The following is a 19609-nucleotide window of genomic DNA, read 5'->3' as shown; positions in this document are numbered from 1 at the left end:
TAAAAACACTATTCCAGTATGTATGTGCCAGGAGTGTTGTACATTTACCATTTGCTGTGCTTATTCAGTTACACCGTTACCTCTTCTTCTTCCTCATGGTAATTCCTTTCCTAATATAATCTCCTCCTTTAGTAGGTATTCTTCCACACCTCCTAGCCAAAACTCCAGTCTCTTACATAGTTTTCTTTCTCCGAGAAACACCATAGCTCCCCCAGTCCCAGCTTGACCACCTTTCCCTGCTACACTGCGATAACTGAGAACACAGGTCTTATTTCACTATCCAGCCAGGATACTGTTCTTTTTGTTAAAAAAATACATAAAAAATAAAAAATAAGAAATAAAAAATAAGAAAAAAAATTAAAAAAAATAAAAAAATAAACAAAAGGTTGGTGAAAGGCTTGTGGGACATCATATTGTAAGACAGATCCTTATTTACACCACAATGCCTAAGAATGCTAACAGACCTATATAACTTTTCCTGCTATATGTTATAGAGGCCACCTTTGATCAACAGTAGTTGTGAACCCACGTGGATCACAGCCTCTGCCAGGGTAACAAACCCTGGTACCAGCTATGTGGGTGGTGGGCGGTTTCCTTTAATAGAGGATTTCATAACACCAGCAAAGACGTCTCAGTCCTTACTGATTTATTAGCCAGTGTTCCTAGATTTCATTCAGCGTGCAACAATCCTGGAACCAAACCCACTCTGAAACGAGGCTACATACGGCTCTACCATATCCCACCGAAAAACATTGGAGCAGCATCTATCTTAGCAAGCTCTGTTGTTATCTAAGGCTTTATGGTGGCTCTTCGTTTTGGTTGTCAGTTTTATTTTCATTTTTTTTCTGCAAACATGCACTATTAAAGCCTCAATTAAAAACAACAGCAACAAAAAACACAGTAGAAACACACTTCAGGAAGAATCCAGTTTCAAGTGTGGTCACTGACAGCATTACAAAAGGCTGTACAGTGCTGCAGCAGAAAGCAGCCAAGGAATTGCCACTGCCAGAGTGCACAGAGCTCACAGAGCACTAGCTTAACTCTTTCCTTAGAAAGAGAAACTAACCTAGAGTGACAGACAAATAATTATTAATTGGCATTAAAACATTTACATTTTTCTTGTTGGTGTTGTGGAACTTCTCTTTCACTGCAACACACTCAGGGTCACGCTGAACTTCTGTAACTGTACCAGCTGTAACTACAGACAGGACACTTGTCAAAATGTGGTGACTGTCCAACATGAATACGTTAGAGAGAAGGGATCACAAAAACAATCCAAATCTGTCTGAAAGGGATGGAGACCAAATTAAAATCCTCACAGGAGGAGCAAAACAATGGCAGTCTTTGCTCAGAGATCCTAAGCGTGCTGAGGGACACCACCGAGATGCCCTGGTAGGACAGCTCAAGACAGTGATCTCCGTGGTATGCCATCTACTTCCCACACAGTTACATTCATTATTGTAAATCTGGTGTAAAAAAATATTGTAAAAAAAACGGCGTATTCTGGAGCGGAATGCATTAGTTTTAACTGTCTGTGAAGACGAGTACAAACCCTCATTAATCAGACTGAGCTGGCAAATGTGACAGATTGTATAAGAAGGTAGCTGAGACGTAGGCCAACGTTTGGGGAGCAGGTACCAGCCACAGAAAGGAGGCCTGGACTGAAATATGAAGGAAGTGTTAAATTCTCCCCAGAAACTGATCAGAGCACGCGTATCAGCATCTAAATCCCAAGAGAATGCAGTGGTACAGGACTCCTCACAAGATAAAGATATATCCCGAGTCGGAAGGGACCCATAAGGATCATCACGTCCAACTCCTGGCACCACACAGGTCTACCTAAAATTTTAGACCCTGTGACTAAGTGCACAGTCCAAACGCTTCTTAAATTCAGACAAGCTTGGTGCAGTGACTGCTTCACTGGGTAGCCTGTTACAAGCACCTTTATAACAGCAGATAACAATGTGGTAATCTCTTTCACAAGAGAATACAACTATCTGAAGCAAAGCTGCTGGGGAGTAACACCAGCTACCTGAGAGGTCTCCAGCCTACACCAGGGAGTTGTCAGGAAGGATGAAGAAAATGAGGTGGGAACAATGCATAGGGGTTTCTTTGGCCCTACATCTAAAGTAAAGGGAACTTTTATTTAAAAGCTTTGGATATCACACATCTGCTTTCACTATCACCTGTCTATCACAATAAAAAAAAAAAAAAGAAAACGAAATAAAAATCAAAGTTCTAGGAAACTGTAAGCGTACGTCTCTGGAAAGTCTCTGGTGTTGTCAGCTCTCACCCAGAGCTGAGGGTACATGTCTGGATCTAAAGCAATTGCACATGAGGTCACATTTGATTTAACAGAGCCTATGCCCAAAAAGCCTACAAGGCAGAGAGCCAGAATCACTTCTATTTCCCTGAAGAGAGGCTTAAAGACACAGTGTCCCATCTTGGCAACCCCCTAATGAGCAGTTAAGTGTCTATCTAAACTAGAAGCATGACTATCTTTTCTTGTTCTTAATTTGGTTAGTGTCCTAAATTTGGCTAATTCCAGGAAAGCCTGGAATTACCAAGAACTAACATACAGTGACAGAACATTTGGCTCTTGGAAAGCAGGAAAGAATAGTCTTGAAGACATCTGTTGCGCAGATTTGGCTTCTCCTTGCAAAAATGCAATCATTCAGGTTTCATTCTTGAAACTGAAACCATGAGCTTTCACTAACACTTGGAATAAGGCCTGACTCCTATTTATGCATGTTGACGCCCTGGCAGAACTCAGGATGCTACCTCTTTCATGAAGGTGTCTCCATGAAGTATTGTAGTAACAAGCAAGCTGGTCCTTGAACACAAAGGCCTCTAACAGTCATTTTCTCTTTCAGCATGCTAAAGAGGGCTAGAAGAAAGTATAAAGGAAAGCATTCACCAGTGAAGAGCCTGAAACACTTGCCAGTGTGCACCATTTAAACAAAAGAGCCTAAACATAAAGAGAGTGAAGTAAATCTATTACTTGAAACAGAGAAGACTTTCTTGTCAAACTCTCTAAAACGCCCAGCGATTGCGTCACAAAAAGTTTCCATTTTCATTAGAAGTTACCGCTAAGAGGGACTTTTACTGTGCATTGTGTAATACCAGTACGTAGCTAACATCTGCTGTAGGATCCTACCAAGAATGTGCGTCACAGGTCAGAGATTGGTTGCACCGCCGGCATCGTAAAAGGCAAGCAAAGGAAAAAGAAATGTGGGAGGAAGAAAAAAAAAAAGGCATGTGTGCCCCCCAGTCTTCCTTCTCTCAGTCTTAACATATTGACAGAAATTAATTTCTATAGGAAGGGAATTGCACTGTTTGCAAAGCAATCCTCGAGGATTTATTGATCTTTAAAAAAAAAAAAAACTCATTAAGCAGAACAAGGAAAATTTACAATCAGTATGGGAAAACAAAACAATCTCTTGGGATCTTCACCAGGCCGAAACAGGATTAGCTTTGTAGTTTCTGTAATCTTCCTCACAGAAGAATGCTAATTCAGTCTCATTTGCTAGAACGAATAAAAAATGAAATATTTAGCACGCCAGTAAATGAACCACCCAACAACGAGCTATTTAGAATCTCAGAAGACAATTGGCGACTTTTTGGGCAAAGACAATTGTAAATCACCACACAATCCCCAACCTCCCCATATTTTTATCGAAAAAAATTCCAGTACTAAAGATGCAGTTTAACCTTGTTAAAAGAACAAGAACCTGAACATATAGAAGAAAATATGTACACAAGATCCCTCAAGATTTGTTTAACGCAGACGACAGAATTGTTTGTATAAGCATTCAGCAAATTAAATGACTGCATTTCTAATGCCTTCAAATGCTGGAAAAATAATGAAGCATGATTTTCTCTTTTTTGTGCATTTTTCTTCTAGGAAAGAAAAAGAAACATTTTTTTTTCCGTGAAATTAGCCTGTAGGTATAATAATTTAATACTTAGAGGATCAGTAGAATATTTTACAGATCACTTTACATTCTCCCTCATGACCCATCAAAATATGTGTCTGAAGAAGTTAATTTTTTGCCCTGCTGATGATTAATTCATGAGGCTTCAACAATATGCAAAGTGAAAGACACAAATTGGCTTCTCCAGCAATACCTTCAAATACCTCTAATTATTCACAGGGGATATGGCAGAGCTAAAGGACCCACAAAGGTTCAGAGCAGTCACAATTCTTTCAACCCAGTAGGTCAAGGACTTCCTCTTCTAAAACAGTAAGTCAGCAACATTACTAATTCAGAACAGAGACAAATCTGATGGAAAGCCTTCACAATTATTAAACATGGAATTCTTTAAGGTGCTGAGCCAATAAGTTCCACATTCGTTTTTTAAATTAAACCTGAAGTTAATGAAGTCTGCCTGTCTTGTAAAAAAGAAAAAAAAAAGTAGAAGGGGTTTCAGACTCTCAAGTAGAAAACAGACAAGACTGTTTGCAATGAATGCTGAACACTTTATTAACATACACCCTACTCTTAAAAAAAATAAAAAACAGGCAAGCGTTAACTTTGCTGAGTAGATAATAGCTGTAATAATAATCACTACCACAGAGGCTTTCCCGAGGATACTTATCTAATGTCCTCATAATTTATAACTCTCTAGCCCAACCCTGTAAAGTGCCAAGGGCAATCAACTGCAGCTTAGAAAAAAATGGTCTGCCTGCCTCAGAATTTCCCAGATTTCCTAATAGAAACTCTGTTTTATTCAAGTAAATCTTGTCCAGACTAGATATTGCAAAAAAAAAAAAAGATAATATGCCAATAGGAGATTTCAAATCTTACTGATTTAAATGAAATGTACAAAATGAGGACTAATGGCACATGCCATCATGCTTCACTTCCTTGGTTTCCCATTTTCCACTTCTTGTTGAAAGACTTCTGCAAGATTTTACTACAAAGACCTCATTCTTAACTTAGCTAATTTTCATATCAAAATATGCCAGAACATATCAAAATTCAAAATTGCATAATAGCACGCTGCCATTTACAAAGCAAGAGTTTTTCTTTTCTGTCACAAATACAAACTACATGCTAATGACTAATTGGAAAACTTCTGCTAGCTACATTGCAAATATGTAAGACTTGAGTCCCAATAATCCTTCTTCCTGAGAAGCCATTCTTCCAGATGAAAAGGTCTAGTTTACCTGGTTTAGTTAAAATAAATAAATGAATAAATAAATAAAAGCAGCCAGAGAATAACTATTTTTCATATTATAAGAATACCCAAAGACCTTTAGGAAGGGTATACTGAGGACAGGTGCAGTACACTTCAGAGAAAACATTAAAGAGGCACTCCAAATCACTTAAAAGTGAAAAGTAAATGGTAGAAATCTTGAAACAATGAAAAGGGGAAAAACAGAACTAAAACAAACAAACAAAACCACCATCACCAACAAGAACAAAACACAAAACCTCAACTTAAGAAAAATCAGGTCCCCTTTCTCACACCCCAAAAATTAGGGTTTTGGTTGGTAGGTTGGTTTTGTGGCCAAGAGAAAAAGGAGGTGGCTTACAACCATGTCACAAAACGTAATCAAGAACATTGAGGTCCTATATTCTAAGAAAGATGCAAGCAGAATACCGGCCAAATGTCAGAAGTTGAACTCTTTGAAACCTTTCAGACTATATGACCATGAGAGAGAAAACCCTTTCTTTCTGGGGAGCAATCGGAGGGCATCAGGAAGAGGAGGGAGTTTTCTCTGTGACACCCCTGCACTTAGAGTGCAGGTGGTTAAACATCACAGCGAGGCAAATCAGAATCAAATGAGCAAATGTCTATATGAAGGTGGAATGCTACTACATCCCTCAAGTACCCCTCTGCCACAAAGTCATTCAGCCACATTTATGAGAAGCCCAAAGGACATCCAGGGACCATCAATTTTATCATGACAGACATTTCTTTACATTATTACCAAAAGACATGCCCTATATGCAGTCCCCTGTCAAAACGTGAGAAATCAGGTCAAGTTTCAACTCCGTGCTGCGTTCAGCACATTCTCTAAATGATACTCCTCGAGTCTTCCCAAGCAATCTGACTACCAAGGACTGTACATTGCACATTAAAACAAATCGAATCTTACTTCATTATTCCATACTGGTTCCACTACTTACATTTCTAACCAAAACATCAGTTTAAATGTTACTGATAAGACTAAGCAGCCACGGTACTAATAACCTACCTGCCAATCATTTAAAATTACTCTCAGCAGAATTATAAGCATACCTTCTGAAATCACAATTTGCATTCTGAACATTCGGAGTGCAGATACCTGCTGCCCTCAGTTCAATGACTTCAATGTACGTTATCCCCCCCTTCTTCCCTGAATAATTACCAAGTAGTGTAAAGAGAATCAGGAATACCATTTACTTTTCAGCAGGCTATCCAAACATCAGCCAGTTATCAGTTTAATGACAACCACAGTGAACAGCACCTTCAGTCAATATAAACATACTCATACCTACTCCAGCTGCTTTCAGTGTACTCTCTTCTTTCAAAATCAGTTTATCATCATCTTCCAAACTCACTACGAGTTCACCAGTCTGCAAATTAGAGAACCAGAAGACAAAGATAAGAATTTACTGTCTCTCTGTCCCAGTCTTGTTTTACAGTGCAGAGGTCTGCCTGCATCACAGCATGTAAAAGGGGAAGAAAATAGCTAATAACCATACCTTTGATTTGTGTGCTTGGTGAATAATCTTCATTGTATCTGAAAGAAAATACAATGTTTTCCTAAAATAAACTTTAATATGCAGGCAACACTAAAAGTTATGCTTGGGGAAGAAGACCGTAACAAAGGGGTAAGGTTTAAAAATTGTTTATTATTAACAATTTTACGTATTCAGTCTGAAAGAGGAGAAAACATTTTAATTTCCCAGTCCTGCAGCCACAGCCTTAAACCAGTCAATCCACCATCTTATTGGGCTTCTGTCTACTGGCTGAGTTACAATAACTAACTAAATGACCACCCCAATTGCCAGTCAAAACACATCAATTTAAATGCCAGCTAGGGTGTTTTAACCTAGGAGGTTTTATACATGCAATTGGGGCAGGACAAACTGCATTTATGTGCTGTCAACAAATGCAGCTAAATTGACAGACAGCAAGTGATTAAGACACAGTAACCTGACCACTTCAGATTATTATTTGAAATCTTCCTTCTCATGAAGAAATCATCCACGTTAGAAAGCGTGTTGAGCAAGTTCTTTTTCCATGAATATGTACAATCTCTCCTTTCCTTCTACATCCTCTTCATATTTACCTGTGATATTTTTGTGCATTTTGTTTCCATACCTTCAATGCACAATTTTGTTTCCAAGTTTGTTTCCATAGCTTCAATGCACAAATGCATAATACTCTGTCCCCTTTTGAATGTTTTATTTAAAGTATTACAGAAGGTCAAAACCATGAAAAGTCAACACTGAAAAGGCATTCTTGACATGCAGTCCTAGCTGCAGTATTAGAAACAAAGCACATATTTGATTGCAATTACCAGGATCCATCTTGCATAGTAGCATTACAGAAGAACAACAATCACAGCAAAAAGATACTGTAATCATGAAAACTTTCTCCCAAAGCAAATACCATCCAGCCTCTGTCTCTTAGTTTTAAACTTCTAGATCTACTTCGCCACATTCCCTTTTTTCTGGTCTTTGCACAGTCGTTCTCTGAACTATTGACTCAATTTTACTTGTCCACATCTTCATCACTGGCATCCAGAAATTCACTGCATCTTCATTTGAGCTATTAAATAGCTTCTCCAATTCTGTTATAGAGATAAAACTGCTGTATATTCTCATCCTAGCTACTTCCTCTCAATTGCTTTTGCTATATCGGTTAGTCCCAATCTAGTCCCACTCAATCATATTTCCATTTTTTTTAATATTTTCCTTTTTTTTTTCCTAGATCTTCCATGACAATAGATAAGAAAACACTTTCTAAGTCTCTCTGTGAATTACTGACCATACTGCTCCACATTTATGGGGGAAAAAATGGAGAAGCTGCTTATGAGACAAAATGGCACCCATCATCAGTTAAAAGGAGGTAATGACAGGGTAGAAAGATGAGAAGATAGACTGAGAAGAGTTCTAGATCAAGGACATGAAAGATGTGTACAAAGAAATGAAGAGAACATTTGAAAGTCATAAGATTGGAGATTCAAGTGAGTCAGAGCACCAAGCCAAGAGGAAAAAGGTGGCGGTGATATACATGAGGTCAGGAGAACCAAGGGCTGCTGGATTCTGGACAGAAGGAAGCCAAAGCAGTCAAGATGAAAACCAGCCAGGTCCAAGTGAGATTTCTGGCACTGCCAAACAAAGCAGAGAGAAATCTGACTCTTACTAGCAGTATTCATGCAGAAGTCTTACTGCCCCTCGATCACCAAAATACAAGAAAGACAACAGAGCACACAAGAGATGCCAAAAACACAAACCTGGATGATTGACAGCCTAAGGGGAAGGTGAGGAACTCGGGCTTGATTTTTTCTATGTGAAAATTTCAGCATAGCTGGCACCATCCCACTAAAAGTAGGCCCCCACTAACTGGTATAACAAGTTTTAAAGTTCTGCCGTGCTTTTCACCCACATTAAGCTCAGTCCTACGCAGCACAATCAGGTGCTCAACCACAACATATGCTTGCAGCAAAACTAAACTGATGTCGTGAGTGATGAAAGAACTAGCAGCAGGGATAGGCAGCACCAGAAATACAACTAGCAGCAGCCCTACATGGGACTCCCTCATCCACTCAAAGCAACAGATATTAGGGGGCTGAAAGGCAGCACCAAATGCAAAGTTACAATTACCTAGATTTTAAGTAAAACATTAAAACTAATAGCATTCAAGTCCTTGTCACAGATACTGTGCAAATCTTAATCCCTGACCCTTTTTTCTGTTTTCATTTTGTACTGTTTCACCATCACCAAGAACAAAGTATGGAATGTTTGCCTTTTTTTTTAAGAGGCAAATAGAGTTGATCGCCATTCACACGTATTATGAAGGTTCCTCATTCACTTCTTCGAATCACTGTAGAGGAAGGAGTTTGTTACCGCCAAGAACGTGGGAGACAGATGATCACTTGTAGCAAAGCTCCAAGGGAACTTTCAGAACTGTCAGGTTGAGGAGAAAGTATGTGACTGACATCTGAGTTACCAAACTCCACGCAGGGAAATAGTTTAGTTTACTTTGAAAGTATCTTCTATCCCAAACAGATGCATAGCACACATTCATGCCAAGCTTCACAAAAGGAAATACACACGTACATTTACATTAGAAGATAAATTCAGTCTAAACTTGACACCAGACTATTTCTTTCCATCAGCTCTTAAGAATTTTCTAACCTACTTTTGAGCAATGTTCCCCCGCTCCTCTGATATTATGTAAATTATTTAAGAATATGAGTTTTATGCATTTTCCATTTACTGCCTTAAGCTTCTGCTTCATGATCCTTTTTGACCTCACAATTAGTAAAGAGATACTGAAATACGTAAGTACAAACAGAACTAAAAATTCAAAGTGTTTGAGGCCACAAGCTGCTCTGTAAAGTAAAAGTAGAGTTAAAAGGTGGTTATAAAAGTAATAAAAAATTAGTATCAAAAAACATCAATACCAATTAGCAAAGAATGTACAACATGCAGCCTAACTCAAAGATTAATACAGAAAGTCAAAAGAATGGTCAGGTTCTATAGAACCCACTGGCATAGCCCCAACTACAAGAGCTTGACAGAGCTGCAAATATAGGCAAGCGCTGCAACCAGCGTGAGTATGTGAAAAGAGTTGCCTCCTAAAATGTCCAAACTGTTATAGATTACATCTAAACTAGTGTAGATCTTAACTGGTATAGATTCTATGATTACGGCAGCATCTTCCAAGAATTAAAACAAGAAAAAACACCTACCATACTTGTAATTTTTAAAAGGAGGAGGAAGTCCTGCTCTTGAAGGCACATCTATTAAAATAAAATCACCAAGTTAAAACAAAGTTGTCTTTTTTTAATTTCCAGTAATGCACAGAAGTGCAATGCATGAATCCTAGACACCCTTTACATCAAAATCAATTGTCAGCACAAGTGACTTGTTTGAGCAACAAATACTGAAACACAATCTTTGGCTCAGATTTGGCAGTTGCTCCGTATCAGCTTAACTTCACCCGAGCACAAAGTTCCTCTGAACAGCATGACCCCCGTGGACAGCAAGTCAATGCAATTAGGATGTGATCATGGGAGTCCGATCCTTCAAACATATGCCAGAAACATCCTGTTGTGGTTTGTACAGTCCAAAGTTCAGAGGCTCTCACTACCTTCCACCAACAGCATCCTGATAACCGCCATTCATAACTAATTGTTCAGTAAACACAGCCATGCTAACCGGTCACAAAAAGGAAGCCAAACGGTAATAAATTAACTCTTTAGCCACATGAAGGACACAGCCAATAAGCCACTGCAACAACATCAACATCTCCCTGGTGCTAGCATCCCCAGTGACATCCAGGAATTTAAGCAGGGCCTTGGAAGGCCAGCCGCCTGTCAGCTTCTTGGCAGCAACATGGCTGAAACCACAATTTCATCAGTAGTATAAAAAATTATCTCAAATTCCTCCTTCAAAACAGATTACAGTAAAGGAAGGAACATGGATTTGGGGCCAGGAACAATACTGCCCATCTGGGGAATGAGGTTCCAAAAAGCCTCACTCAAGACACTAGCTTTGTCTCAAATAGCAGCAAGTTGCAATATTGCACACATCAAAAGCAAGGTTTTTTTAGGTTTGTTTCTTTTATTTTCTTACTCATAACAGCAGCTGTACCATATGTTCTGAAAGCGCTAGTAGTTTTCTAAAAGCAACCTAAGATCTAGCCATGCCAATCACTGTCTACAAGTAAGGAAGTTGCTGAAAACACAATACAGCTGTAAGGCCCAGGGCAACATCCCAGAAGTTGCTCAAATGTGATCAGCTGCAACAGTTCCAGACTTGTTCAGGCTGACATCATGCAAAAAAATAATAATTAAATAAATAAAACCCTGCTACTCTGCACACTTTGAATGTCTCCATTGATGTGTGAAAAGTACACCTGCAAGGTTAGTTAACACCCTAGCTGCTGAGTTGGTGCGTGGGCTGGTCTACATTTACTAACTTTCAGATACACTGTCACTTTTATCCAGGCTTCTGAAATACAAGGTCCGTAGATGAGTAAATCGGCACCATAAAGCTCCAGATGGAGACAAACACAGAAGCCAACATGCAGACCAAGACCTCACAGTGTCAGAAACAATTTTCACAGTGCTCTTCCTTCTCACAAATAGCAAACAGATGTTCATCCCCACATTTCACATACTGGTGTAGCTCCTATGGATCACAGGCTCCCTAAATTCTCTTGATTTACCCCTGTTAATTTCTGAGTAGCTGTCTGAGAGCACTGCTCGAGGAGCCTAAGCACAGAGCCAAATGCAGCAATGCCTTTTAGTCAAAAAGGACCAAGCGTGAGGATTTAGGCAGGTGGAGGAGCCTAACCAGATCTAGGCATGGCACACTGACCATGGAGGCTCATATTAACTCCAGACCTCTCATCCAAGGTGGGAGAGTACACAGGGGATATAAAAACAACTCTGGCATCTCTACCAAAGCTGCAGAATTCCCACTCATTTATTTCCCTCCATTTTCTTGTGGCAAAATAAGCGATGAGCAAACAAATAACAGTCCCTTACCCTTCTGTACAAAAGTAATGAACTGCTTCACTGTCTGATCCAAGTTAACTCCATGATACACCACAGGTCTGAAATTCCGGTGCTCAAAAGAGCGAACAAGACGAACCGTGATGGTTGAGCTTTCTGCCGACATGAGAACTGATTTCGAATAACCTGGAAAACATCAAAGGGGAATTATTCGCTTTCCTCAGCGCATGAGCACAGCTAAAAAAGAAGGTGCAGGTGAGCCTCAGTCAAGGATTGAAACATGGTGAGAAATTTAACAGCGTTATGTCTTTCAAGACTTCGCTTTTAGTAGTTCTACAGCAGCAGTAAACTAGAATCTCAAAGCAAAGAGTTTTGTTTTGAGACATAGGATATTATTAACACTGAACGTGAAACATTCCAATATTTGTACCTGTGCTGTGTACTATATCAGACTCTCTGTTAAACAGACAAAATGTTATGGATAAATGCAAGTATGCTGTTTGGTTTTCAGGTGACAGAAGGTTTTACCTGCTAAGTGAGTAACCTTGTGCTCTAAAAGAATGTACTAACGTGAACAAAACCTTTTTAATATACTTTTGTTGTACAGAGCATAATACCCTGAAAAATGCCTAAGCTGTTACACAACGCTCATTTTCACCTCCTTACAGAAAGTAAAACAACTCCCCCGCACGCATACACAAATAATTTTCCCGGTGTATTACTGTATAATCAAGGGTTTATAATAATAGCTACCTAGAAAGGCTCTACAGGGTTCATACTGCTTTAACAGAGAGCAGAACCGACAATGGTTTTGTTTTACCAGCCCAAGCACCTCTTTAAACAAACCACACATTGTTCGGTTGGCTTCTTTGTCTCCACAGGAAAATGAGCTATTTCCCATCCCAGCAATCTTCCAATCTTCTCTCTTTTTTTCTTTTTTTTTTTTTTTTGTGCTGGGTACTCTAGCCACCTTGCTTTCTGTTCACACGCTAAAGCTCTGTAGCTGCTACAGAAATAAAAGACCGCAGGGCTGCAACATCAATCAGGAGCACAGCACGGCCTCCGCATCTCGCCTAGCCATCGGCGGCCTTTTCAGTCACCACTTCCACAAGGGATTCCCTCGCGTATTTCATCCCCGTATGGGCTTTTATTTTGGCTTTAAAAAAATAACAACTGTAAATGCGGTGGTGGTGTTTATTTAAACGCCCCACCTTCGTGCAGGTATCCGATATCGCCCAGTCTTTGCTGTATTTATCTTAGCCGCACCCTGAAAAAGTAAAACAGGAATATTTTCCTCAAATGGCTTCTGCAGAGCGGAGACACAGAGCTGGCACCCCACACGGCTACATCCTCACAAGGGTTTACGTCCCGCTGCCCAGTAATGCACAGTGCCCTGCTCCATTTTCCTTGTAAGTAAGTTGCAACCCACAAATGAAGCTGATAGAATACTCCTCTGCACCCAAATATAACCAGAGGGACACTGAGCAGAGAAGGAGATGTTTTATTGATGCTGCTGCCCAGGTCGAGACCTGGAGGGTGCGAAGGAACAGGCACTCGAACTCGCTTCCCCTGAGCAACCCGGAGGAGCATCTCAGAAATACACGCACACAATTAGGAATTTTGGCATTTATTGGACAGGTCCCCGAGGCTGCTCCAATCCGGCCGCCTCGGGCGCTGCGCTCCCAGGGCAGCCCGAGCAGCCCCCCCCCCCTCACCGCCGCCCCTCAGCCCCCAGCCCGCAGAAAATGGCGGCCGCCCCCCCTCACCCCAGCGGCTCCCAGCCTTACTGCGACGCCCCAGCCGGCACCACCGCGGCTCGCCCTTCCGCCCCGCCCCCGCGCGGCCCCTCCGCCAATCACAACTGAGCCCTGCCGCCCTCTCCGACGCGCCGCGACGTCGGATTGGCTGCGAGCCGCTCCGGCCCCGCCCCCTCTCCTGGCGGCCCCTCCCTCCCCGCGGCCCCGTGTCCGGGCTCACCTCGGCTGAGCGCGGCGCCCACTCCGAAGCCCGCCCGTGAGGCAGTGCCGCCTTCCCATTGGCCCTTTTCCCGGTTTCTCCCCGCCCCTGCAGAGCGCTGATTGGCGCGGCTCTGCCCGCGGCGCTGGGATTGGCCAGCGGGCGCTGTGGTGAGGTGTGAGGCGGTGAGGCGGCCGGGGCGGCGGGGTAGAGCTGGGCATCATGGCGGAGGTAGGGGCTGGGGGCGGCGGGCTCCGGGCGCCTCCTTCCCCTTCATGACCCCATCTTCCCCTTTCCGCGTCCCGCTGCTCACCCGTCCCCGCTGCGGGGCCTTCCCTTCCCCCCTAGGCTGCGTTCCAGAAGGCCGCCGAGGAGGTGAAGCAGCTCAAGTCGCAGCCCTCGGACCAGGAGATGCTGGACGTCTACAGCCACTACAAGCAGGCCACGGTGGGCGACGTGAACACGGGTACGGGCCGCCGGGGGGGGGCTCTGGGGAGCCTCTGAGGGGGTCTGAGGGCTCGGGGGGGGTGGGGGGTCTCTGGAGGCTCTCTCTCGTGGGGGGGGGTCTCTGGAGGCTCTCTCTCGTGGGGGGGGTCTCTGGAGGCTCTCTCTCGTGGGGGGGGTCTCTGGAGGCTCTCTCTCGTGGGGGGGGGTCTCTGGAGGCTCTCTCTCGTGGGGGGGGGTCTCTGGAGGCTCTCTCTCGTGGGGGGGGGTCTCTGGAGGCTCTCTCTCGTGGGGGGGGTCTCTGGAGGCTCTCTCTCTCGGGGGGGGGTCTCTGGAGGCTCTCTCTCTCGGGGGGGGGTCTCTGGAGGCTCTCTCTTTGGGGGGGGTCTCTGGAGGCTCTCTCTCGTGGGGGGGGGTCTCTGGAGGCTCTCTCTCGTGGGGGGGGTCTCTGGAGGCTCTCTCTCGTGGGGGGGGGTCTCTGGAGGCTCTCTCTCGTGGGGGGGGGGTCTCTGGAGGCTCTCTCTCTGGGGGGGGGGGGAGAGGCTGAACCTTGCCCCCCTGTTGCTTGAGATGCTTCAGGCAGCCCCGCGCTTTACACAAAATGACTCAACACCCACTTGGCGTGGGTCTGTAAGCACGCAGGCATAAGCTGACCAGACAGGGCCCTAGATAAGGGTTTGTGCAATTCGTGGTTTTTAGATTAACCCAGTTGCAATTCTCTAAATTGCGGAGAGGATTCTGTGCGTTAGCTTTGCGCAAGGAGTGGATTTGGGGATTTTTGGAGTCCTCTGTCAGTAAGCAGCTGCCAAGGTCAAGGGATGCTGCTTTAACATAAGCACATCTCAGTTAAACAGACTTCAACAGCAAGGAAAGCTACACAAGTGTGTAATAGCGATATTTGATGGGGGGAGAGGGTTGGTAAACTAGTTTGACGGCTAAAAATAGTACTGGAAAACTAAAAAAGAACAAAATAACACAGGATGTTTGCAGTAGGAAGAACTCTTAGAGGAGCTGCAATCAAATATCATGTCCTGGAGGGAACTGGAGCAGAAATATCTCTGCAGATGCGCTGTGCCAAATCCCTGCTGCTGCTACTTCAGCTGAGACCGTGCCTAGCGTTTAGAATGAAGCCTGTCTCTGTTGACCTTGCGTAGTACTTGAGTAACTAGAGCTAGAAATAAAAAAGGGCATTTGTTTGCAGCCCTGGCCTCCTGACCCAGTTGCTGCTAAAGGTTATTGGGTGTTGACTGAGTTCAAAGCTGGCAGGGAAAAGTACTGGAAGCAGTAAGTTTGGGTGTATACAGCCTTTTTTTTTTGCCAAGGCAGACAGCACTTGAAGGGATGAAAGAACTGAGCTGGGTTTTAAGATGCGATCCTTCCGGTGTGGCTGGAGCTCAGCGTTGTTTGAGGTGAAGCGGTGCTGGAGCTCGTGGTCTGGCAACATTCAGCACAAGGGTTTTGCTGTGGTTAGTGTACAGGCTACTGAACAGTCCCATTCAATTCATAATCCTAGGAATTGTATTTAATGAGACAAAGAACAACTCAGAGGGGACTTCATGTGAAAGCTGATCACATCCACATCTAACCCATTTCTTCTCTCCTTGGCTTCAGTGTAGCTTGTCATGGAGCTAGAATTCAGTATTTATAACCCGAGGATAACAGGGCAGAGGAAGAACTATACGTTAGGAACGCACGGTTAACTTGATGTTAATGCTTTCTAAGCTCTACGCCACTGGCTTTTGATTTCACGTCTCTGTGTGTAATGGACCTTAGGGCATTTCTGCTTTACCTTAGGGCTGATGTTCTTTAATCAGGTTGTCTTCATGCCCCAGCGGTCTCTTCAGAAAGCACAGTGATAAAACCAAATTGCACCGTTTGGTGCTCTCCTGTTCAAATGCTGCTGTTTTAAGGGAACTTGGCAGACCTTTTCTGTTGCTACGAGCAGCATCCCAACATGTGCTCTTCAGCACTGGAGGTGGCTGACTGCAGGTGATTAAGTGATAGCTGCAAACGTGAACCATTGTATTTTATCGTGGTTAATTGCTGAATGGCCATGAGGAAGTAGGTATTACCTGCAGCCAGGCCACACAAACTGATTCTGTTGCTTATCTTCTCTCTCTCAGATCGCCCCGGTATGCTTGACTTCAAAGGCAAAGCAAAGTGGGATGCCTGGAATGCATTGAAAGGTAAGTGTCTGCTTAAAAAATCAAAATGAGTGAATAAAACCACTGACAAACTAGTCAGAAAGCCGTATATGGTTCAGTAAGAAACCAGATGGTGTTGTCTTGTAAGACAAGAGCTTTAGGAGTTTAAAACCATGCTTTTGATTACTTTTGCAAGGCAAATGGAAAATGTAGGCTGTCCTTAAGGAAGGGAGCTAAAGTGCAAAATGCCCAACTGCCTGAAGATGTTACACAAGGGATAACTGTAGCAGAAGCCAAAACCTAAATCTCAGTTTTCTGGGTCAGCTGTCCCTCCAGTCATTCTGTTTCTTCCAAAGTTTTCCTCACTGGAAGATCCAACTGGGCTTCTTGCTCGACATGAGGAGCAGAACAAGTGATATAAGCTATGAAAAGGAGATTTCCCTGGTGTTTTAAGAAGTCACGCTGTATCTAAATGCAGTCTGAGTTGTTTGAATAGTTTTCATGTAGTAATTGGGAATGGAGTTAGTGGAACGAAAACACTGTGTGATTGCTGCCTACACAAATGTAACTTTGCTTTGAAACGCTGCTTTCTTAGGACTGTTGAAAACTTGTTCAAAACTTTACAGGATTCTCAGCCAAGTGATCTTTTTAGTTTCTCTGCTCTCTGTTAGTAAGCTGCAAAGTTCTGTAGCAGGGAGTTGTGACTTGCTTTTGAACGCTGTCTTAATGCTAAAGTCCATTCTAATGACAAAGTCATTGTTGAATGTTGTCTGGTCAGGCAAGTGAGCAGTAAGGAAGGACTTGGCTTGGATGTACTCTTAGATGAGCAGGCACATGTAAATCTGCAAGGCTTCTAAACAAATGTAGACATCACCTGAATTTCCACAGCATAAATCAACAGCCCTAGCCATTATTTTATGCTGTTGTATTCCTGGTGGCACAGTTTTGGGGTCTTTGCCAGCCTGGAAGTGGTCCTTGGAGGGGATGGAACTAACAGGAAATGCAGCAGATGTGAAATAAGCTCAGACCGAGCTGCTGAACCTGTGTCCTGCTCAAAGAAGAGCTGCTTCAGGGCAGCCTAGTGGGATGGTGTCTCTGTTCTGACTGATGCCTGTGTTTTGTCTTTCAGGAATGTCCAAAGAAGACGCAATGAAAGCGTACGTGGCAAAAGTCGAAGAGCTGAAGGGCAAATACGGGATCTGAGGACTGGAAATAGCAACTACTTGCACACCTGAACCATGCCTTATTTCTAATACTGTGGAAAACTGATTTCTGAAGATGATTTTACACGTGAAGTATACCGTAGTCTGTTCTCATAACGCCTGTAGTTCAGGGGAGGTCGTGTATCTGCCTAATGTACTGACACGCTAAAAATTCACTTTGAGAACAAAATAACATGGAACTCATTAAAGTGCATTTGGTACTTCAGCTGTTGTGGTGGTCATCCCTTAGGGGCTATTCCGAGTTCATCCCTTAACGGCCGTGTTGCAGCTTTTGAACACTCCTGGCAGGTTAGAGTAGGGTTAGCGCTCACCTCTCCAGTCGTCACACCACTAGGGGGGGCTCGGCAATGGTTCATGCGGCGCGGACCTGTGTGCAAACCAAATCAGTGATGTTTACTGCTTTCCTTTTGCATGGATAAACGGCAACCCACAAAAGCTGGAGTGCAGAGATTATCCTGAAGAGGCTAGGTCTAATGCTGTGTGTACTTAAACACAGCATAGGTATTCACTGCCTGTGTCTTTCAGATTCATTTAACAGTTGCCAAATCATCTTCCATAAAACACTTCTCAGAGATGTTATCCCCGAACAACAATGTTAAGGTTCAGGAGATAAGGCAGATACTCATCATCTGAACAAAAAATGGTCCGTGAACGAAAGGGCTCTGTAGACAAAGGTACTGTTGATGCCCTTGCTTCTGCTTTAAATACAGAGCATCAGTGGTGCCATCTACTGCAGCTTTGGTGAGGGGTGGGTGAATCAAGCATACGTTTACTGCTTACAAGGCTCTTTGAGCAAGACTTGCAAGGGTCATCATCAAAAGTTTGTTGCAACTGTGGGTTTTAGAGAAATCTCTAATAGTTCTTTAGCTAGGGAAAGAGCTTTTGCCTTTAAAATGTGACACTGAACTGTTCCAGCATATGAGAATGAAGTCATAACCTTATTCAGGAATAGTGCCTTCTAACTCCTGCTGTACTGTGCATCGTCTGGATGGATGAAGACTTCAACTCGCAGTGCTTTCAGATAAGCAATTGACTTCTATAAATACACAGGGATGAAACCTGTCATTACATACGTCTAGGTAAATATGTAATTCTGTACTAAGTTACATGGGCTTTGCTGTCTATGTTATTTAACTTGTGTTTTCTCATACCACTGGTAAGAGATAGAGATGACTTTCCTCCTTTCAAGCATGAGGAGCGGCTGAGGTCCCTTGGGTTGTCCAGCCCAGAGCAGGCTGAGGGGAGGCCTCATGGCGGCCTGCAGCTCCCTCACGAGGGGAGCGGAGGGGCAGGCGCTGAGCTCTGCTCTCTGGGGACAGCGACAGGACCCGAGGGAACGGCACGGAGCTGGGACAGGGGAGGGTCAGGCTGGGGGTTAGGGAAAGGTTCTGCACCCAGAGGGTGGTTGGGCACTGGGACAGGCTCCCCAGGGAAGTAGGCGCAGCACCGAGCCTGCTGAAGTTAAAGGAACATTTGGACAACACTCAGAAATATTGTCTGACTATTTTCAAGTGGTCCTGTGTGGAGCCCGGAGTTGGACTCGATGATCCTTGTGGGTCCCTTCCAACTCAGGATATTCTGATTCTAAAAACTAACTTCCCCCTTTGCTACTTTCATTGGGAAATGCTCTCAGAGCTACTTTCCAACTTCCCTTTGAAACGTGTTGGGATGAAGAAGGGTTTGCTCACTGCTCTCATGAGGAAAACAGTTGCTTATTCTTGTTCTTCCCTGTTCTTCTGGGTAAGTAATATAAACATTTGGGTTTTTTTACTTCCTCTTGTATCCTCTGTTAATTGTTTGATATTAAGTGTTTAAGTACATTCAACTTGCAAAACATGGGTAAGAGCAGACGTGCAGCATAGGAGATGTTTGTAGCTTCTTGCCAGCCCTGAATTCTACCCAGCTCTGTCTTCACAGCTGTATTTTGTGATGCTGGGGAGGATTCTGCCAACTGGTAGCAGAATGCAGCTCATGCTGGCAAATGCTTCCACTTCTGCTCTTGTTTGCTGGAAGCTTATAAACTGAGCGTGCCATGTTTTGCCACCGCGCTTTCTGTCAAAACCGGTATTTGGCTCTTCAGAAACACCATTTGCTAAAACAGGAGAATTGAGCTCTCTGTCTAAAGAGAGGGCTGGGAGTAGTAAGTTCTATATCCT

The 19609-nt window shown here is 43.3% G+C and overlaps 2 protein-coding genes across 11 annotated transcripts in view; one reads left to right on the top strand and one right to left on the bottom strand.

Annotated features, from left to right (window-relative positions):
* LOC308197889 (UPF0538 protein C2orf76 homolog) overlaps window positions 1–13693 on the bottom strand; it is a 38642-nt gene extending 24949 nt beyond the window's left edge. For 2 of the 9 annotated variants that reach the window (XM_080599169.1, XM_080599168.1), the window contains exons 1-5: window positions 13474–13544; window positions 11720–11872; window positions 9917–9967; window positions 6696–6733; window positions 6485–6566 (exon numbers count right to left, since the gene is read on the bottom strand). In XM_080599169.1, the coding sequence (XP_080455295.1) occupies window positions 6485–6566; window positions 6696–6733; window positions 9917–9967; window positions 11720–11852 (304 nt within the window). In that variant the 5' untranslated portion in view covers window positions 11853–11872; window positions 13474–13544. The other 7 variants (XM_080599162.1, XM_080599165.1, XM_080599163.1 and 4 more) reach the window with 7 other exon arrangements.
* On the top strand, window positions 13677–17658 carry DBI (diazepam binding inhibitor, acyl-CoA binding protein). 2 transcript variants are annotated; one of them, XM_080599171.1, is made up of 4 exons: window positions 13677–13817; window positions 13991–14108; window positions 16210–16272; window positions 17360–17658. In XM_080599171.1, the coding sequence occupies exons 2-4, from the start codon at window positions 14054–14056 to the stop codon at window positions 17431–17433; spliced, it is 192 nt and encodes a 63-aa protein (XP_080455297.1). In that variant the 5' UTR covers window positions 13677–13817; window positions 13991–14053; the 3' UTR covers window positions 17434–17658. The 2 variants fall into 2 exon arrangements, with proteins under 2 accessions (XP_080455297.1, XP_080455296.1); XM_080599170.1 differs by having other exon boundaries at window positions 13736–13873.
* Window positions 17659–19609: the final 1951 nt, after the last annotated feature.

Source organism: Anser brachyrhynchus (assembly GCF_964034855.1).
Source record: "Anser brachyrhynchus genome assembly, chromosome: 7".
In the NCBI taxonomy this organism is placed as follows: domain Eukaryota; kingdom Metazoa; phylum Chordata; class Aves; order Anseriformes; family Anatidae; genus Anser; species Anser brachyrhynchus.
The sequence above is the reverse complement of the archived record's forward strand: the minus strand, read 5'-3'. Positions and strand labels throughout refer to the sequence as shown.

Bases quoted from the DNA above. Each gene is read 5' to 3' on its own strand.
- DBI (XM_080599170.1), top strand. The intron at 14,109-16,209 runs GTACGGGCCGCC...TCTCTCTCTCAG, and splicing joins GGTGGGCGACGTGAACACGG to ATCGCCCCGGTATGCTTGAC. The intron at 16,273-17,359 runs GTAAGTGTCTGC...TTTGTCTTTCAG, and splicing joins TGCCTGGAATGCATTGAAAG to GAATGTCCAAAGAAGACGCA.